This window comes from Rhinichthys klamathensis, unplaced genomic scaffold, assembly GCF_029890125.1.
Source record: "Rhinichthys klamathensis goyatoka isolate OS25496 unplaced genomic scaffold, OSU_Roscu_1.1 h1tg000023l_1, whole genome shotgun sequence".
NCBI lineage: Eukaryota > Metazoa > Chordata > Actinopteri > Cypriniformes > Leuciscidae > Rhinichthys > Rhinichthys klamathensis.
In genome coordinates this window covers 78,588-99,383 of record NW_026606574.1, presented here as the reverse complement: position 1 = coordinate 99,383, position 20,796 = coordinate 78,588, and the positions used below count along the sequence as shown (strand labels likewise).

At 37.2% G+C, this 20,796-nt stretch overlaps 1 protein-coding gene across 1 annotated transcript in view; it reads right to left on the bottom strand.

Annotated features, from left to right (window-relative positions):
- Positions 1-20,796, bottom strand: part of LOC130077435 (serine/threonine-protein kinase ULK4-like) — a 143,932-nt gene that overhangs the window by 49,426 nt on the left and 73,710 nt on the right. The window contains exons 11-12 of the mRNA XM_056242675.1: positions 9,460-9,626; positions 364-456 (exon numbers count right to left, since the gene is read on the bottom strand). Coding sequence (XP_056098650.1) covers positions 364-456; positions 9,460-9,626 — 260 coding nt within the window. The remainder of the gene's footprint in view (positions 1-363; positions 457-9,459; positions 9,627-20,796) is intronic.

Genomic DNA, 20,796 nt, shown 5'->3' with positions numbered 1-20,796 from the left:
TCAATATTTTTCCACTAACCATTAATTGTGTATATATTCAGTTATATATATATATAATTTTATTTTTATATAAAAATTATATAAAATTTACATTTTTACAAGTTGTTGCAGCCCTAAATGAAATAAATTATGTATATATATATATATATATATATATATATATATATATATATATATATTACAATTTTCTGTTGTGGTAGAGTTGGTAGAGTGGTGCTAGAGTCCATATGGCACTGTTTAAAAAAAGTCAAATATTGGATGACTAGTAGACCATAATGACCCATGCATAATTTATGCAAAAGGAATGGTTAGGCAAAACAGATGTAAAGTTTGTATGAAACACATGCTCGCACACACACTGACCAGTTGAATGAGGAGGTTGTTTAGGTCTGTCAGTGGCTTGTTGATGAGTAGCAGTTCCTCTGCAGCCTCAGTGTTTTCATTACTGTCTGATCTCTACAAAAAAGAGAAGCAGAGAGAGCATTATTAGACCGAGAAGAAAAAAAAAGAGAGGGAGAATAAAGGGGAAGCGAAAGGAAGAAAATGAGGACAGTCAGTCATTGGGGGGATGCTTAGAGAAGAGAACTCAAGAGCCAACGCAACAGAGGATTGAGAGTCTGAGAGATTCCTGCTCATGTAATCATCACAGGAAGTACAGTAGCTTGAAGCTGGTGCTATTTTTAACAGAGACGCTCCTCAGAGGTGCTGGGGTCTCTGAACACTGCCCAGCTCTGCTGCCGGAACGGAACAATGTGTACAGCTCGCTGTCTACCATCAGCCACAACATCTTACTCTTTAGTAACAGCTGTCATAGAGAGAGAGGTAGAGAGAGAGAGAGACACAGACAGACAGATAAAAATAGACAACAGCAGCAAGAATGCATAAGAAATGCAAAGTTTGTTACCCATCAGTCATCAGCGAGAGCAGCCGTGCTGTGGGTCTGGTTCAAAAGTTCATCCCGCTGTCTCTAGCTGTCTTATTCTGCCTAATATTTCAGTGAATGTGAGTGTCTGGGATCCTCAAGCAGATTGACAGACCGGAGCAATGAGATTACAGCAAGCCTTCGCTTAATAGGACTGCAGCTTTTTCACAATTAAACTCCCTTCACTCATTTAAAATATTAATGACGGAGCTCGGGCTGACATCGTGAGAGAAACGCGAGAGGGAAGGACAGTCGGCGCAGTGGGGAAAAGTGTTCGGGAATGTCTCCCTCATCATTATCACCCAAACGAATTTGGGTTGTGTGGACACTTTTTTTTAATAAGCTTTGCTTTCTCTCTTCTGTCGCTTTTTTCTCTCTCTCTCAGAGTACTGAATTCCATTACAGGCTCCATTTTGCCGATGTCCGTGCATGAATATGTATGGAAGGACGCTGAGGGAAAGACAAAGGCCTTGGGTGGATAATGAGGGTTGAGGAGGAACTGACAGGGGAGCGACTTCCTGTGAGTCCTGTGTGCCACATATCCGACTTTAAAGCACTGTTTACCACGGGTCTGCTGAAGCGTACCGGTAAAAATAGCACTGGGAACTATTAGACGTCAAAGCAGTGGAAATTGAACACGAACGCTCGTGTGCGCGCACACTCGGTATCTCCGACAAAGATGTCCGCTGCGAGTAATTATGGGTAAAAGGTGTGGTGGATCCACTCGGAGTGAGTGGCTGGATGTATCCTGCTGGTATCTGCATAGCAGTTGTCATTGCATAACAATCTAATCATCAGTGAGGAGAGGATCCAGACATGAACCCCCTAAAAGCATGCCTACGGCGACAGTAGCAGGCAAGCGCTCCCTGAGGATGGGGGGGCTGGGGGGTGTAGGGAAAGGAGGAGAGAGAGAGAAAAACGAGGAGAACAGCTCAAGAAATAAGGGTGACAGAGTGAGAAGTGTTTACAAACAAGAGGATGGGACGGCGAGGGTGAGAGAGGGAAAACAAAATAAGGATGGATATCTCCTGGAACGAGAAAAAGAGCATGAGGGGATTTACAGAGCAGTCTGTGACATGAGAAACAAGAAAAATGAAGTGTATTTTGGCTATTAAGGCTATTAAGTGTATTTTGATCTGTTTATTATTTGATAATTGATGTCGTTTTTTTATTTATTTTAATTTGTATTGTTATTTATTTTTGAATTTCTTTGTTCCAGCCCTAAATTAAAGAGGAAACATTAAAGAAAAGAATACAATAAACTGTTGAAAATTTTCTGTTGTGGTACAGATTTGTCATAATGTACCATATCAAAATTCTTGTCAAGAAAAAAACTCACTAGTCAACCTCAATATCCAACTAGTTGGTTCCTAGATGACTAGTAGACCATCCAAATCCATCCATAACGTATGCAACAGGAATGGTTAGAGGCAAAACAGAGAGAAAATTAGTATGGTTTTGAAAACAGCTGTGCTACTGTCACACTCCTGGAAAATGCAGTTATTTAGTAGCACACCCTGTCTGAGATGTAAAGTGACATTTTTGTAAAGTGACAGAAGCAGAAAAACAAGCAGAGGCATATACAATATATATTTATCAAGAGATTGAGAGAGTTTTGCTTGTTTTCTACTAAGTGTATCAAACAAATGTATCTTTCAAAGAGTTCTCTTTCTCTCTAATATATATATATATATATATATATATATTCAACAGATTCAAACCCTATGATCTTTTTTCATTTTTGTGTGGTCAGTAAAAGGAGGCACATCTGAGGCTGAGACTACTGTTTAATATGCTTATTCACGTATACCCATATTCATAAATTTAAACAAAATTGAAATCCTAGAAGAAATACAGAGTGAGAAGGATAGACAGGGTTCCCACTCTTTTCTTGAAATGATTTTCCAGGACTTTTCCAGCATATTTTTAAGACTTTCTCAGCTGCTACAGTGCGAATCAATTATGATAAATTTATGGTTACCACTAAAAATCATTTTATTTATTAATTCAGCATGTTGAATTCAATTAATTTACGTTAACAATTGTGTTCAAATGAACATGCAAGTCTTCAGTTCTCACTGCCTCTTCTCTGCGGTCTGTGTATCTAGCTAAAAACAGCATGAAAAGTTGGGGCTCTGTGCACATACACAGTATTTTGATAGAGCTGAATTCATGACGTTTTTCTCATTCACGTTTTTTGTTTCTTCTGTCGGCCAATAGAACAAGTATGAAATACTGACTGGAACTTGGCCCGGTAAGACTACCTGTTACCCGTTGCTATCTCGAAGCTGTCGTCGTGCTCGCTACGGCTCCACTAAAACCAAAAATATATTTCACGCAAAGGTATGAGTGACGACACGCCCACAGCTCTCCACTGCTCCTCTGTCACTCAACAGAGAGAGGGAGAAAAACCGCTGTCGATACAGCCATGGCCGGATTAAGAATTCGGAGGCCCCTTGGCCCCTTTTCTTGTAGGCCCCCCTTAGGCAGGCCAAATGTATAGTTTGTCCAATTTTAATCTGGCATTAACAGTTTTACTGATTTAAAAGAAACTTTGTTTTTGGAGTAAAGTTCATAAATTATTGTTCTTTCCCATAGGATTTTGTAAAACTATGTTGGTTTTACCTCCGTCTCTCTAGGGGGGTTTGGGGGCATGCTCCCCCGCAAGAATTTTTTTTACATTTTAAGGTTAAATGCATCAATCTGGTGCACTTTGAGAGCTCAAAATTAAGAGCTTTAACCGGCTCCAACCCATGAACTGTAACATTGAACAAAGGAAAAGCATTGACTTGTACCTGGACATTAAAGAGGGATCAAACATCTTTTTAGTTATTATATAGAGTCTCAGTCTACATTACATTGTCACTGGTGTTTTAGGATGCCAAACGATTATTACAATAATGTAATAATTATTTATATAATTATTACTATTACGTAAAATCCATATAGCCTATACATGTACTGTATAAATGAAAATTATTATTACAAAAATGTATTTTACTTACACTATTGTATAGGAACATTACAATACTTTTGAAATACTTTTGTAAAAAAACACAGAATTTTTATGGTTTTCACTGTCCAAAAAACGGCCTGATGACTTCCTTGTTCTATGAAGTCCCTCCTTCAGAAATACGTAACGAGTTCTGATTGTGCCAGCGGTTCCTGTGTTTTGATTTGACAGCAGCTTTTTGCACGTTGCCCGGAAAGGTCACGCCTCTTACCATAAATTGGAGATGCATGCGCATGTGAAGTGCTTCTTCTCCATAGGAGCGCAACAAGACCACGCCCCCCTTTTTTTGTGTATTCCTGTGGGCGGAGATTAGTCAAAAAACTGTTCTAGTTACGTCATTAAAAGAGGAAGTAGAGGGATGTAGTCCAAACCGGCCGTTCGCTCTAGGCTTTGAAAGGGGACTTCTGTTAAATTAAAATATCTTGCTAGGCATTGAACTTTGAGCTTTATAATTTTACAGGTATTATTTATGCTCTAACAGCAACATTACACACTAATTAAAGTTTGAAAAATGGAATCGCGAAGAACGGGACCTTTAATTACAGTCTTGTGCTGTTTTATAAAGGCACAAAGCCATATCACGGTTTCGATGTTAGTTCGTTGGCAAAATATAACGCTAGAGACCTTTATGGTATAGGCTATACATTTTACATCTCATATGTGTTGGGAAAAGGGAGAAGAGAGAGTTCGGCAAAAGGCGGATTTGAACTCGGGTCGAACGTGTCAAAAGCTGCTTTCAAGCACCACACGCCCGACGACACTGTAGATATTTAGTGAAGGGTATATTTTTGCTAAAAAGACAGGCACGTAGTGCAAATGTACGCTCCGCTATCGGAAATAAAAAAAAAAAAAAAAAAAAAAAAAACATTCCACTCGCTTGGGCCCCAAGTGCGAATGGGCCCGTGCCCATAATGCCCATTGGGTGATCCCGGCCTGTTGCTACGCAAAATGCGTACATATTGGCAGGTTTGTGTCACGTGGGGCGCTGTGCTGGCTACATGCAGAAATGAAAGCAGACAAGCGCTTTCGCCCAATATTACCCGTTGAAGGCAGCTGAAAACAGACATTCATGCGTAAAATGTTTAACCCGTTTGCGTTCATCCACAAGGAGGGAAAATTATTTTCCAGGACAACACAAACGTTTCCAGGACATTTTACTTTTTTCCCCATTTTCCATGTGTTTTCCAGGACTGGAAAATTGGTCTTTCATTTTCCAGGTTTTCCAGGACGCGTGGGAACCCTGATAGAGGCCAATTAAGAAAACAAGAGGGAAAGACTGTCCTCCCAATTACTGAGAAATCATTTTAACCTCACAAAAACTTAGCAAACTGTGCCAAGGCAGAATAAATTTCCCCACTACATTGACACCATGGAAATGGCAAACACCATATCTAGCTGAAACTCCATAAAGAACTTTTCCTGTCACAACAAGACATCTTCCTACATGGCATATACATTCCACCGCCATAACCCCTCCTGCAGAGAAGATATGTTTCATACACTGGAAAAAGAGACATGCCCTATCCAGGCTCAGGGAAATGTGCTTGTTTGTGGGGATCTAAATGCAAAAACAGGATTACAGCTTGACTTCACGGACACAGGAAAGTAAAAATATTAATAAGATGTCATCTATAAATAACAAAATTTTGCCTTTCCACAGAAATAACCATGACCATATTGTCAATAAGAATGGGAGAGACTGTCGCTGCATCCGGATTCACGTATTGTCAGAGTAGGTGCTACATTTGAATTTACTTCAAAACTGTACTTTCAAAAAGTACGCTCTATATGGGCAGTATGAATGAAATTTTGGACGTACTATATTCGCCGTATATTGCCATACTGTTACTGACCCACAAATCTCAGTTGTGTCGCTTCACTTCCATTCATAAATCCTCTCATGTGGCCTCATGGGATAGTAGTGTCCATCGAATGCGCACTTCAGAATCTCGGTGAAAGTAATAGTTTATCCGGGGATTTTTCGCCTACTGTTTGTCGAATATCATGCATTAGGACAAACTACTCTTTTGGCATACTGTTTTTTGCATAGTACATAGTAGGGAAGTATTCGATTTCGGACACAGTGTGTGTCTCTGTCAACTGTCATACGAGGGGACATATTTGGGGGAATAATTCAGTACTGATAAAAGACCTAGATCCCTTATTTTTCAGAGTATTCTTAAAAAATAAAATAAAAATAAAAAACTCTGTCCAATCACTTCATATATCATAGGACAAACTAACTTCAGTAAAAAAAAAAATCAGTAAATAGTACCATACAGTACCAACATGAAACCATACAAAAATAATGACAGCAAAGATAGATAATGTTCTGGATACCTACAATATACTCGTATTAAAGGTGTCACGATATCTGTGAAAATATTCATTAAATATTTAAAGGAACATCGAAATCAAAATTTTTATTTTGAAATAGAAAAAGAAAAGAAAACACAGATCCAAATAACAGAAATCTGTGTACTTCAATGTGAAACTTTAAATCACACTAACATACGGATGGATGGATTTCATTCTATCTGGTACAAAGTGTAGGAGGTAAAACCTGCAACCTTATTAAATCAATGTACACTAAAAGTCAATGCATAAAAAAATAAAAAAAAGGCAACAAAAGATAACACATTTCTCAGGACAGTGGAATGAATGTTGCTGATTTAGCCCAACATTGTTCAATATGTACATCAACATGTACAATCAATGAACAAGGTGGAATCTGTGTGGAATGACCTTCCGCCCCTGGTCTCACTTCACTCAACATCAAATCAAACACCTGCTCTGCACAGATGAGTGGTTCTGCTGTCTTACACTGAACAGTGTTTACAGCTAAACCTGGAACTGCTGGAGTAATACTGCCAGTCAACCCAAATAAATACACAATCATGACCTTCCACAAAAGATCCACATCCCAGAAAACACAACACATATTCACACCACATAAGCTCATTACACTACTATTATCTAGTACTAAAAGCAATTCCACAGGAAACTATAACCCTGCAGTAAATGAACTGGGAGATAATGGCCGCAGGGCCTTGTATGCCATAAAACGACAATGCCCTTTAGAAACTCCTGTTAGGATTTGGCTGGAAATATTAGAATCTGCGATTGAGCCCATTGCCCTTTATGCCAATAGGATGAGGGGTCCATTTAAAAAACTAGAATATGAAAATGGGACAAACGTCTAATTGTAAGCCCAATTATGTAAAATATCCAATCAATACACCAACACACAACAAATGCAACATCCAGGGCAGAATTAAAAAAATATTCCATAATTACACTGTAAAATTTTTTTTTTGCTATTTTAACTATAAAATAATGCTACAGTAAAACAAAAACAAACAAAAAACCCGGTAATTAGTCAATTATATTCCTCAGCTGTGGAAAAGCTACTTTCTCTTTACTACCAGTGCTATTATGGTGGTTGAAAGTATATGTTAAAGGTACAAAACGGCTGTTGGATTTACCGGTTTGACACATTTTTATCCACAGTATTCCTGCGCCCCATGACGCTTTGTGCGAATTATGGGTGTAACTTCCGTTAAGATGTAAACAATCAGTGAAAGACTAAGCTCTATGGACGCAATAATAGATTTTTAAACCTTTTACGATGACATTACATTTTTCTACTCACCCTTCAACCATTGAACATTAAAAGGACATTTAAAAGTGTAAAAGCATCAACAAGGTAACTTTCAACAGACCATGAATAATCTCAAAAGCATCTTTCCACAGCTAAATCGGTCGGTTAAATATCACTGTGGTAATCTGTAACATACGTTGCCTTAATAAAAAAGTATTTTACTTCAGCATTACGTGATACTATTTTAAAGTGATTTCAGTCATTTTGACAGATAATAAATTGTATTTACCTGTGAAACCAAACCTGGAAAGAGACGTGAGGATTTGGAGAGGATTCCAGTGAATTATTAATGGTATACATCGTAAATTAAATCGGGAGAACAGACCACAAATGTGCAGTATGTGTTGACCTTTGTCATACTATTACAGCGGAATTCAAAAGGAAAAAAGAAAACAATCATGAGGAAAAGAATGCAGAGCTCTTACTATGGATATTCTTGTTATAACATGTCACGTTAAAATACCAAGTGTTACGTTATTCTCATGTTATTCTTAGATAAAACATGAAAGAAAACTGATTGCTCATTAAGTCAAACTGACGGATCAGCTTTATTTGTAGGGCAACCTTATGATTTGAAATGATTCGTTTCAGCCTTTTTGAATGGAAGTTCCCCAAACCGGAAGTGCCGCCCATAATTCAAAACGCAGTAAGCTTGTCAGGAATAAGGTGGATAGATTGTAAAATGTATGTTGTTCTGTAAATTTGTTTACATTTTTACTGCATTTTTACAGAATCATTCTGGCAACCACAGCTGTTATGATGCGTTCACACCGGACGCGAATAGCGCGTCAGGCGCGAGTGATTTCAATGTTAAGTTAATGCAAAGACGCGTTATGCGCGTAAAAAATTCCTGCGGCGCGAATGAGGCGTGGAGTGTGGCGCGGTAGACGCGAATACGCCTTGTTCGCGCGAATGGCGCGAATTGAGCGTCTGGCGCGTTACGGGCGAATGATTTTATAAATAAAAATTCTGGAATCTTCTGATATCATATTAAAACCCTGCAATACTAAGAGTAAAGAACAACCCACGCTTATCGGAAAAACGTGCCTGTGGTGACAGAATTCTGAAAATTTGTGATACTTTCAAAGAGAAAAGTCCAATTAGTGGCGCTAAAAGTGCGTTCAGTTTTATCCGAAACAGATGAACGTGAATTTTGCAACGTTTTAGTATGTTAGTTGTTTTATGTAGCACAGCAGTTTAGAAATAAAATGTCCAGTGAGTTGCACTAAAAGGTTAATGCTTTTAACCTTTGCATTTGCAAATAACGTACCACCTACACTAAACCCTAAACATACCCGATAGTAGGGGTGGGCGATATACCGGTAGACACGATTAACCGGTAGAAATTTGTCAACCGGTAGAGATTTTAGACTATCGCCTCTATCGCGGTTACACTCACATGGCATTGCTGTGCTGCGTGCGTGGTGGTCACGAAAGCTTACCGTCTGCATGCGTTTTTAAGCATTGTGGTTTAAAAACAAGTGATTTTAAACTGTTGAAGTACCATAGGCAGCGAAACAGAACTCATTTCGCTATATGGGTGGCTGTCTTAGAGACGCGCTCACGTGAAGCCACTGGTTTTTTTTCCGCTTTATTGGCGTTGAACGGTTAAATACACACACTTGAATGTGTCAAAATGCCCGTCTTTGCAAGTATCCTAGTAAATAGTCATTTATGCCTTAAGTGAATGTAAACAGTTGAGAAAGGAAATGCATGTGTAACAGTATTGGATCTGGGCAGCTCTTAAAGTGACAGCAGCCTAATTCCTGCTGTCTGTCATTTATGTTAATCAAACAACAAACAATTAAGTTGAATTACTTGTCATGCCAATAAATCTAATCTGAAATAGAGAGAGAATGTTACCTGGAGGGCCAGTCGGACTACAGCTGAAAGGTTTTTGAGTAGGCAGTGGATGATGTCCAGCAGACACAGGAGCAGAGAAGAACAGCTCTTCATCCCTGAGTGCATTTCTCTGTCCAGATATACACCAGAGACTTCCACAAAGACATTACTCACCACCTCAATTACACCTGAGAAGAGAGAAAAACACAAACACAGTAGAGTCACTCTTCTATACATGCATCTGCTCTGACTGTCCATCTGATGGACACAAACACATCTAGCATAAGATATCAGCAATTTAATTAAACAACTGTCTGTCACACAATACATTACACTTAATATACTAACTGGTTGAAGTAGTCATAGTTACATAAGTAAGCAGAGAGTATATCAATATTCTCAGTTTATGGTAGACATTCAAAACCATAAAAAAATTACATATAACCTGATGCAATTTTACGAAGGGGTTAATAAAAATGTTGTATAAAAACAATATATACAGTTGTAGTGTATTTATATAGTTTGGGGTTGGTAAGATTTTGTATTTTGACAGAAATTAGTACTTTTTTTTCCAGCAAGGATGCATTGAATTGACCTGAAGTTGACAGTAAAAACTTCTAGAATGATACAAAATAAATTCTGTTCTTTTGAACTTTCTATTTATCAAAAAAAAAATCTGAAAAAAGGGTATCATGTTATCAACAAAAAAATATCAAGCAGCACAACGGTTTTCAATATTGATAATAACAAGCAATGTTTCTTGAGCACCAAATCAGTATATTCATCAGTATGATTTCTGAAGAATCATGTGACACCGAAGACTGGAGTAATGATGCAGAAAATTCAGCTTTGCTATCACATAGGCCTCAATAAATTTCATTTGAAAAAAATTAAATGTTTATAATTTTGCACAATATAACTGTTATTGCTCTAATTTTGATCAATCAAATGCAGCTTTGGTTAGAAACTTATTTCAAAAACATCTTTAATAAATCTTACTGATCCCAGTATAGAATAGATCTTACTAGAACAGTACTTATATATATATATATATATATATATATATATATATATATATATATATATATATATATATATATATATATATATATATATATATATATATAATATATATATATTTTTTTATGGTAACACTAGTTTAGGGTCCAATTCTCACTATTAACAAGTTACTTATTAGCATAGGATATTGGCTGTTTATTAGTACTTATAAAGCACATATTAATGCCTTATTCTGCATGACCATATTCTACATCCCTTAATCCTACCCAACACCTAAACTTAACAACTACCTTACTAACTATTAATAAGCAGTAATTACAAGTTTATTGAAGTAAAAGTCATAATTAATAGTTAGTTACTAGTGAGAATTGGACCCTAATATAAAGTGTGACCACTTTTATTTCTATAAATTTTGAATAGCATTGCAATATATTGCACAGCTATAGCTTCATCCAATATTTACAGATTTATGGGATAGCTGTGATGGTTTGTTTGTAAAATCACAAAATACACAAGGTGAATATTTTACAATATATACAGATACATAGACATTAGTCTTGTAAAAAAACATAAAATGTTTTCCTATTTAAATATTTTTTAATTGGTAATATTATTTTGAGGACCTTAAAGGATGTATATATGCATCATTAAATGATGTATCATATTCCATATATTCTATTCCATTTCTATTTGTAAATATGCAAATGACTAAAGTTGAACATTGATCATTTTATTCCTGGCAGAAAAGTCTGTTGTCATAAACTCAAACACGGACCACAAGTAACTGGGATGAAGTACCAATGTTCGGTTTGAGCATCCAAATAAAGTCTTTGAATCCTTACAAGTGAGACTAGGTTCTGCTTCATGCCCCAAACCACATGATTCAGGTCCAAATGAACTTTCAAATGAAAAATGCAGTCCAACCTAATCCACAGTGTCATACATTCAATGTGACTTCCAAAAGACCAGAAGTAAAGAGATGTACAGAAGTCTTCTAATTTAAACCTTCACCCATTATTTTACTTCAAGGATCCCACATTTTTTTTACTTCAAGGATCCCAAAAAAAAGGAAATGGAAAATAACATTTACATATTACTCTGTACAGTAGAGTGGAGTTGAACAAAAATAACATTTCCACCCAGAAGATCTTTTAATTCGTTCAGGGGAGCAGCATACATGGCAGGCCTCACAAACATGAGTCTTTACATTACATATACATATTGTAACGTATAAATATTCTGAACATTCTTACAGTATTATTCTGAGATACAAAACATAAAAAGTCTATTTTTCCTTACTATTGATGACACATGAAATACATGATCTTCCACAAAAGCAGACAGAACCCTTGCCTTCCCTTCCACCTTATTGTGGCTTTCTTTCTCAGTATTGTTGAAATATTAAGATTATGTGTTCATCTCTCCTTTCCTTGCTAAGCTCTCAACATGGTATGATCTTTTACCCAGAACACTATACTTATAAGATATAGACTGGGATGTGGACAAACACCGTTTTTAATACCGCTATTGCTACTACCGGTGACGCACATTTCTGCATTTTCCTGTTATAAAGCTAAAATAAGCATCCAAAGTGAGTTGACTTGTACTCTGAGAAGACTGTAGGATTAAGATGTGAGTGAACATCTTCATGAATTAGTTTGATGAGCAGTTTGCCTCAATGATTTGATGTATTTCCCTTTGAAAATTATGTCATTTGTAATGTAATAAAAGACAATAAATGAATAAAATTGAAACTGATTTGCCATATTAGATTTAATAGGACATTTTCTTTATAATAGCATTTACTGTTAAAACCATGCATGATCAATTTTAGTAATAGTGAAGCTGTGTATTTTGAAAATCTATTATTATCATCTATCAAAATACTAGAAATACTAGATACTATATAAGCATTAGAATACTAGAAAGCATTAGATAAGCCAAAATGTCTCCAGTGCATTGAGAGTCATACATTTTTCTAAGTTCGTATTTCTAGAAGACAGTGACAGATTTACTAACAGCTTGCACCGGCGCAAACCCTCTTTTGGCGATAAAAAACTACTGTCAGGATTTACTAAAGACACGCAGTGAAAAATTAGCACTGAAAAGGCGTGGACACAGTTACTTTTGCAGCTGACCTTATTGCAGATGCATTTGTAGGAGTTTCCCTTTCAGACGCAAAATGTATGGGAGGAGAATATTTAAAGGTAGGGTATGGGATTTGCAAAACGGCCGGCAGATTTTGAAAATACACAACTCAAAAGGTCCTACCTTCTTTCCTCCAACGCTGGCCCTGACTCCACCCATTCGAAGAACATGGACGCGCAATCATGCATCTGCAAAACTCAGATGCGCGAGATTGCACTTACTCTCTCTCTCTCTCTCTGTACCGGGGCAACTTGCACTTACTGTGACACGAGCTTTGAGTATGCGCACGAAGGGGACACGCGCGCAAGGGGGATGGGGGGAGGAGGGTATGGTACGACCGTTTGATTGACGCACTTACAGTCCAATGATTCTAGGTGGTCTTGGAAATGATTGGCTGGAGTTTTTCGAGTCCTGCCCGTTCCACAGATGATTAAATTGCTTAATTTTCATTTCAGTGCTTCTAACTCAGTCGCTGAAAGTGGGTTGGGAATAGGATTTCAAGTGATTTTGAAAAAAATGGTCAAAAGAAAATCACATACCCCAGCTTTAAATGAATCATGCAAGGTGATTTACTACGGTTTGCTCTAGTCAATTTACTGGTATTGGCGCCATTATTTACAGCCCCAAAACAGTAGTCTTAAACCAGATGCTAGATTGCGTTGGTCATTATGGAAATGATCTGGCTGCGTCTGTGTTCTTAAATTTGCGCTGCGTCAGTAGATCACACGCAGAACTTTACACTACTTTTTTGGAATTGCGCTCTCACGTTATTTGCCCCGTTTAGTAAATCTGGCCCTTTAAAAGCATTTATTTTAAATAAATCTTTGCACGAGGGCTGTAGAAATGTGACAGTCTATATGATTTATGACAATGCAATGAGACAGACATGCCAACAGATGAAAAAGAGACTCAGACAAGTTGCAAAGCGAATGAGATTAAAATCACAGTTCACATACTATCTGTCCCAAGTCATAGTATGCCAAAAAGAAGGGAAGGCGTCATGGCTGGACAGACAAAGGAAGATGAGAGGCAGATTTAATTGCAGCTTTTAACTTTATTAACCAAAATAAAACAAAGACGATAATCTGCAAAGGGTGAGTATCAACGCAACAGCTTAACACAAAATATGAAAAGACAATACCAAAACAAAGGACTGAACAAACTGAGGGCTTATAAACACAGGCTAATGACAAACTAAACAAGAAAAAGGTATGCAACATAATTGGTAACCATAGCAACTAACTAATGATGAGACCAGAGGAAATGGGAAGAAAACACATGAAAACAAGGAATACAAACAGACCATGAAACCTAAACTAAGGGCGTGTTCACATTTGACAGGTTGTTCTGATTAAAACAAACTCTGGTGCGATTGTTTGGTTAGTACGGTTCATTTGAATAAGTGTGAATGCTGCCATCCGAACCCAGGTGAGCACAAGTGGACCAAGACCGCTGAAAAGATGGAACTCTGTCCACTTCAAACAAACTCTGGTGTGATTCGACTGAAATATAAATGCAACATCCCATCCATATATTCATACATGTTTCCTGTTTACAGAGCTTTTGTTGCAAGACATATTTCAGTGATATCTGTCAGGTAAGAAGGGTATTTTATGCATATATATATATATATATATATATATATATATATTAGGGGTGCTCCGATCAGGATTTTTGGGGCCGATCGCCGATCGCCGATTACTGGAAGCTGTATCACCCGATACCGATACCGATCACCGATTACAGGGTCTATTTGAAGACTTCTTTTTATCATGTAGCATTACTTATTAAACTATATTTAACAACAATGTACATTAAGTATTACATTTAAGAGAAGACAATGCATAATGAATTGACACCTGTGTATTTATTTGCAAGCAACATGTATTAACATAGAAGCTTGGTTATTGGGAGCAGCTTAGGGCTTGACATACAACTTTCCTGTAGAATATAAAATAAAATTAATAAAAGACAGAACATCTGAGTCTTTAAATTTAGCTTTAGACTACTTTAAACATTATTTTGACTATAGCCTTTTTTTGTTGCTGTTTTTAGTTTAGAGTCAGTCAGCCATCAGTTTTTCTAATACACTTAAAGGACCACAGGTAGTAAAGTGCACAGCAACAACAACAACAACAAAAATAAATAACAACTTCCATATCTGTATCTATAACTTTGCTTTTTTCTGGGATGCTTCGTCAGATTTTGTGGGCATTTAGAGAGGAAGAGAGAGGTAGACAAACCTTTTTGTGTGTGTGTGTGTGTGTGTGTGTGTGTCTGTGTGTGTGTGAAGAACCCTTGCAAAATTATTTTAAACAGATTAAGAAAGTCCCCACTACGGGTCATATCTATGTTTAGATTGATTTTTTTAGATCCAGTGAAGTCTGTCCCACCATGTACCTAATATAAATAAATAAAACATCTTCAGTTAACTAGCAGATTATGCATTAAGTTCGCTATTAAATAAGAAATCTAGCGCTAAAATGTGTTTTTGAACTCAAGCTGCGCGCTCGTTGCCGCGGCGATCAGTTGCATGGATACAGTGCTCTGTGTCTCGCGCAGTCTTCACTCGGACGCGCGCTTCAATCTATCGCCGTTGCGGACTCTTATTCATTCCGGTGTAATCACAAAATAAAACACAAACGTATCCTTGCTTGATATAACTGTAACCGCTGATGAACATATTCAGTTTTGATGAGAGAAAATATGTACGAGTGATTTGACGGACGCACGGGGGTTGGATACATTTTTGTCATTGGTTGTTGCGTTAAATCTTACCCAGATACAATAGTGCTATTTTCTGATTGGCTATTGTGTAGCTCGACGAACAACACCAGAGGAAACGCGCTTGATTCATGCCGGTTCCACAGTGAGAGCGGCGCGTTCAGAGTTTTGGCCGCAGCGGCATATTAAATATATTACAAATAGTTTTTCAGCGTGAGAAATACAATGTGTGGCGGGAGAGCGTGACAAAAGACCGAAATGAGTGACTGTCACGCTAAATGCTTGACACTTGAGAGCCCTGTTGTAGAATAGAATTGCCAGACCGGTGAAGCTATTTTTACCAGTGCGTAAAAAAATTGTCTCGCGAGTTTTGCGTCATCTGATCGGCTTTTCTGGATCGGCCTTTATAGAGACCGCCGATCACACATCCCAAAGCAATTATCGGCCGATTATGATCGGCGACCGATCAATCGGAGCACCCTTAATATATATATATTTTTTTAAGTATGATTCATACTTAAGTGGGATTCAACCTGACGATACACCACAGAAACACACATGTACCAGATGATCAATACATTCAACCACACACAGAAGGACCTATGACACATACAGAGGAAAGCACAACATTCCACACTAAATATAGAGGATACTATCAATTTACTGCATTGGAGCACCCTGGGGACTACAAACTCAACACAAAAAACACCAAAGGGTGAAGTGGCCACTTGGGACATAGACTATTTCCTGTGTATTGGGGATGGCATGTGATAGCAAGTGTGTGTGTTGAGCTATCTTCCAGTCCCAGCAGTAATAATCAGGAGGAGTTGAGTAAGACCTGAGGCTATCACGCTGTTTATCTGAGATTAGTACTGCAGTTATCTGAGGTGAAGGACCCACGCATGAAATTCGCCGCTTGACAAATTATGCAAGATGAATACAGCGGCAATGCCATCAACAATACAAATCCACTGCTGAACGAAGAAAACACAGCCAAGGCTGTCACCTTTAATACAGGGGAAATACAGATGAAACTGGAACTGCAGCCTGGAACGTTCGCAATTTAGGTGAATTATCATAAATGCACACAGTGCAAAAATTACTTCTGAAATTTGTATGCAAATATATTGAACTGAAATGCATACGTAGGTCTTAACAGAGCTGTGAGCAGTATTTCAGCGCTGTCTCAAACACAAAGAGCTACTTGCCAGACTCTGGATATTTATGCTTACAGCTGTACAGTTAAATTTATGTAACTTACTTTCTTTTGGTTCCGAATTTATTGCTATTACTTCCAGTAAAATGAGTCATGCAAATACGACTTTAGGATATGGATGTTTTTCCGCTTCCACGAGCAAAGCAAAAACAAACAAGTCAGCAGTTCATGTTTTATGAGGAAATACCTTTTTCTCTCCTTCGTACGGCAGTCAGAAAGTAGATATGTGCCACACAAGCAAGGGAATATACCTGATGTCCAAATGCCTCAGAGGCAATAGTACATCTGATTTCTTATAAAAAAAAAAATCAAATGCAGTATTGTACTCCCAACACAAAGACCATTCCAAAATTTAGGCAGTGTAACTATGCTATCTTCTAAGATATCTACTTTTAGTCAAAAGTTCAAGGCAGCATCACATGTATACTTAATTCATGGATAAGGCAATTCCAGAATGGATGGCTCAGAAAATGTGAGCATCCATTGATTTTAAGGAGGTAACTGGTTTATTTTGAGTCTTTTTGCTCTATTTTCGTCTTCCAGGTTTAATACACATTGTGTTAACGTCACAGGATACGCTATAGTATGATGACGACTCATAATTATTCATGAGACTGGATGCCCTTATCAATTCAGAAGACACTTCAGTTAATTATTCACAACCACATGCTTTCTTATGACATACATTTCAAACTGTGAGATCAAGTACAGTACAATCTTAAACTAAGTTTTTTAAAAAGTTTTCACAGCGATGCCATAGAACAATCGTTCTCTAAAAGAACCTTTAGTTTAACAGTTCTTAAAGCACCATTTTTTTTCTGAGTGTTAATAACATTTTAAACATCTAAAGAACCATTTTCCACTATAAATATTAATGGAATGGAAAGGTTCCATGTATGTTATGCGTTATATGTTATATGTTTCCATGTGTGTTCTTCATAGAACCATAGATGCCATACACCATAGAGTGTAGGTGAGATTCACATCGTGAGAGTTTGTTTTCGCTTTGTAAGAATTTTTGTGGTATAAATTGTCTTCCATAGACAGTCTACGAAACAAACATATCTACCTTACTTTTAATGTAGTGAGAGTGAGTAAGGTAATTTTTACCTTGAATGTGTGAGGCTTCCGGTGTCAGCCGCTTACAAAAACAGTCTGTTAAGCATGCAGCTTGATATTGCCATCTGGTATCTATTATCATATTATTTGAATTATCACACTTTTTTGTAGCACAAATAGTTCGATCATTTACTGCACTTTGTTATTCTTCCAGTTATTTACTCATGGTGGCTAATGAATCAGAAGCATCATAAATTCACAATAGCTTCCCTCTGCGTCAAAAAATAAGGTTGATATAAACACTGCAAAATAAGTCTCAAAAGTCTTATAAATTAATGCAAGGGGCTGTGCATTCTAGAGCCCGACCGATATATCGGCGGCCCGATATTAGGCATTTTCCAAACTATCGGTATCGGCATTTATAATGGCCGATAAATGAATATTTTAAAAAATGCGGGTGCGGTGATTCATGTAAGGGTGGCGCTGCCAATAAAGCACCTAAAAGCTGTCACAAAGAACTGGCAAAAGTAATGATTATGAATACAACAAATATAGCAAGGAGACATTTTAATTGTTTATTAATAAACAAGTGTTTTCAGTCGTGTCAGCCAAAGATGAAGTTGACGATGCTGACTCGCGATCTTCAGTGAACGCGCGCCAGAGAGAAATGCACATTTCACAAGTCTGTCTGTCTTTCGTTTTGAATTGTTCTGTTTAAAAGTAGACATTTCAATATAGATATATTTCAATTCTCAGGTCTATACGCTGAGTTTCGGTTCATGAGACGAGCTCCAGTTCACCCGCAGGCGCCTCCGTGTCGAGATTATCTATCGTCTGCTATATTTACTTCTTAAATCCAGGCAATTGGTTGATGAAACATTGATTAAAATTAAGATACAATTAATACAAAACGAAATTCACTTAGAAACGAAAGGTTTTGTGCTTTCTGTTTGATGTCTATGTGAAAGTTTAAAAGCAGTGCCGCTTTCAGAGCGCTCACGTCCGTAGTGCTGAACTGTTGCGTCTGTAACATTGTTTTTTCCTCAGAAATGCGAACACGAAAAATAAAATAAAATAAAATGAATATTTTATGTAGCCTGTGGAGACTGAGAGCCAACCCTTCTTCATCCGGTGGGTAGTAGCCTACTTGTGATTTGCGCAGTGTAATTCACAGAATTGATTTCTCTGCTACCAGCCTCTGTCACGTATTGTGTGAGCTTGTGACTATTGCAAGCGCGCAGCTGAGAAGTCCTGATTATATTATCTGCTATATTTACTTCTTATTTATAAAAATCCAGGCAATTGGTTGATGAAACATTGATTAAAATGCGTGGCGCGAGCGACAAATCTCCGACAGTAAACTGATTCTGCTTTGTCTCGGGTAAACAGCTGTTGTGACGCAAGCAGTAACGGCCGTGTCCGATGTAGACACCGTGTTAAAGCTCATTCTGCCTATAACGCTACGTTAAAACATCAAGCAATATTCCAATAATTTATATAATTATAACACTTTATATAGGGCCATTTTGCATTAAGAGTAGCCTAGTTTCACGTTTAGTACATTTTGCTTACTAATTATTTAAAATAGTATAAAAGTACTGTACATATGTAATTAAAAACGTTTTCATTATGATATTATCTGAGTACTGATACTATTAGATCTGAGTTCTTCCTCCACTGGTAGAGATTAGAGGAATTAAGACTAAAAATAGAAGATAATAAGGTTTTGTCAGTGACACTTTTAATATATTTATTGATACAAGTTATGACTAAATTAAAAGACAAAGTCGTTAGTGAAGATTATGCAGCAGTATTTATAATATAATATAATATATAACATGCAATGCAAACTAGTTTGGTTACAGCTCAACTGTATAATTCTCATTCTATCATTCCCCCTGCCTCCATTACATATCTGTGTCACACAAGTGTTTGATTACCACTTTTGAGTGATCATTGCAAAACGTGTTTATAAAATATATTTATTCTGTTTATACTGTGTAAAGTACCCATCAAAAGTTTGTACACACCAATAGGAAAGTGTCCAAACTTTTGACTGGTATACTGTACTATAATACACATAGGCATGGGACGGTATGAAAATTTCATATCACGATTATAGTGTCCAAAATTATCGTGATTATCAATATTATCACGGTTTTGTTAAAATGAGATGAAAGTGTTCAAAAAGAACTGATGCTCACACTGAAAACATTTCAACAAGTTTTATATTTGAAAATCAACAAACAACAAATAAAACAAGCAGCTCTATGCAGTTTTTTTAAGCAAGATTCTATTCTGTGGCATTTCCTTCTTTATAATGCCCGTCGTCAATAGCAACGCATTATTACACGGCGCACATCCATGTATCACAACGGACACGCGCTCTTGTTTCATTCAAATACAACTTGGCGTCTTGCGTCTCCTGTTTTATCGGAGTTGATTTATTGTTTACAGAGTTTGATAATATTGTTGTGATCATCTTGTCTGGACGATTGTTTTGTACACTGTACAAAATGGATTTATAAACGGGTAAGATTTAAAACATTAATCTCAATTCAATATGTCCCCGTAATTATGTGGTAAAAATAAAATTGGTGTAACAAGTGTACAATGAAACTATACATTACTATCCCTTAAAATGTCACTCTTAATAATAGTCTTGTTTGAAGTTGTTCGTTCGTCTTTGGCTCAAAGCCACTTGCTGCAAACTTTTCTTCGCGGAAGCTTCACGTCTATTTTAAGTGGGTGACACAAAATATTTCAACTCAAAACAACATTTCGTGCCCAATTATTTCCTAGACGTAGTTTTGGTATTGAGGTCAAAGTTAACTTGCCTTGCGTTCGCAATACAACAGTGGGTGATGGTCACACAAGACGACTCGGAAGATTGTAAGTGTTTCTATTGCAGCGACTTTTTGTTCGGCAGACAGGGTGACCATCCTCGATCAAGTTTCCCTCAGGACCATTTGTAAAAGCCAAAATATGACCACACCTCAGATTTCGTCCTCTTAAAAGGCTGAAAAATCTCCTGAATCCAAAAAATCTCACTGCCTTCCGCCATTCCTTCTCGAATAATAACAACAAAAAAAAAGCATTGCGCGCTGCGCCTGCGTCAGACTGTTGCTGGCTGGACAGGATTTACAGTGAGTTATTAAAATCGTGATAATCAAACACGGTTTTAATGATAA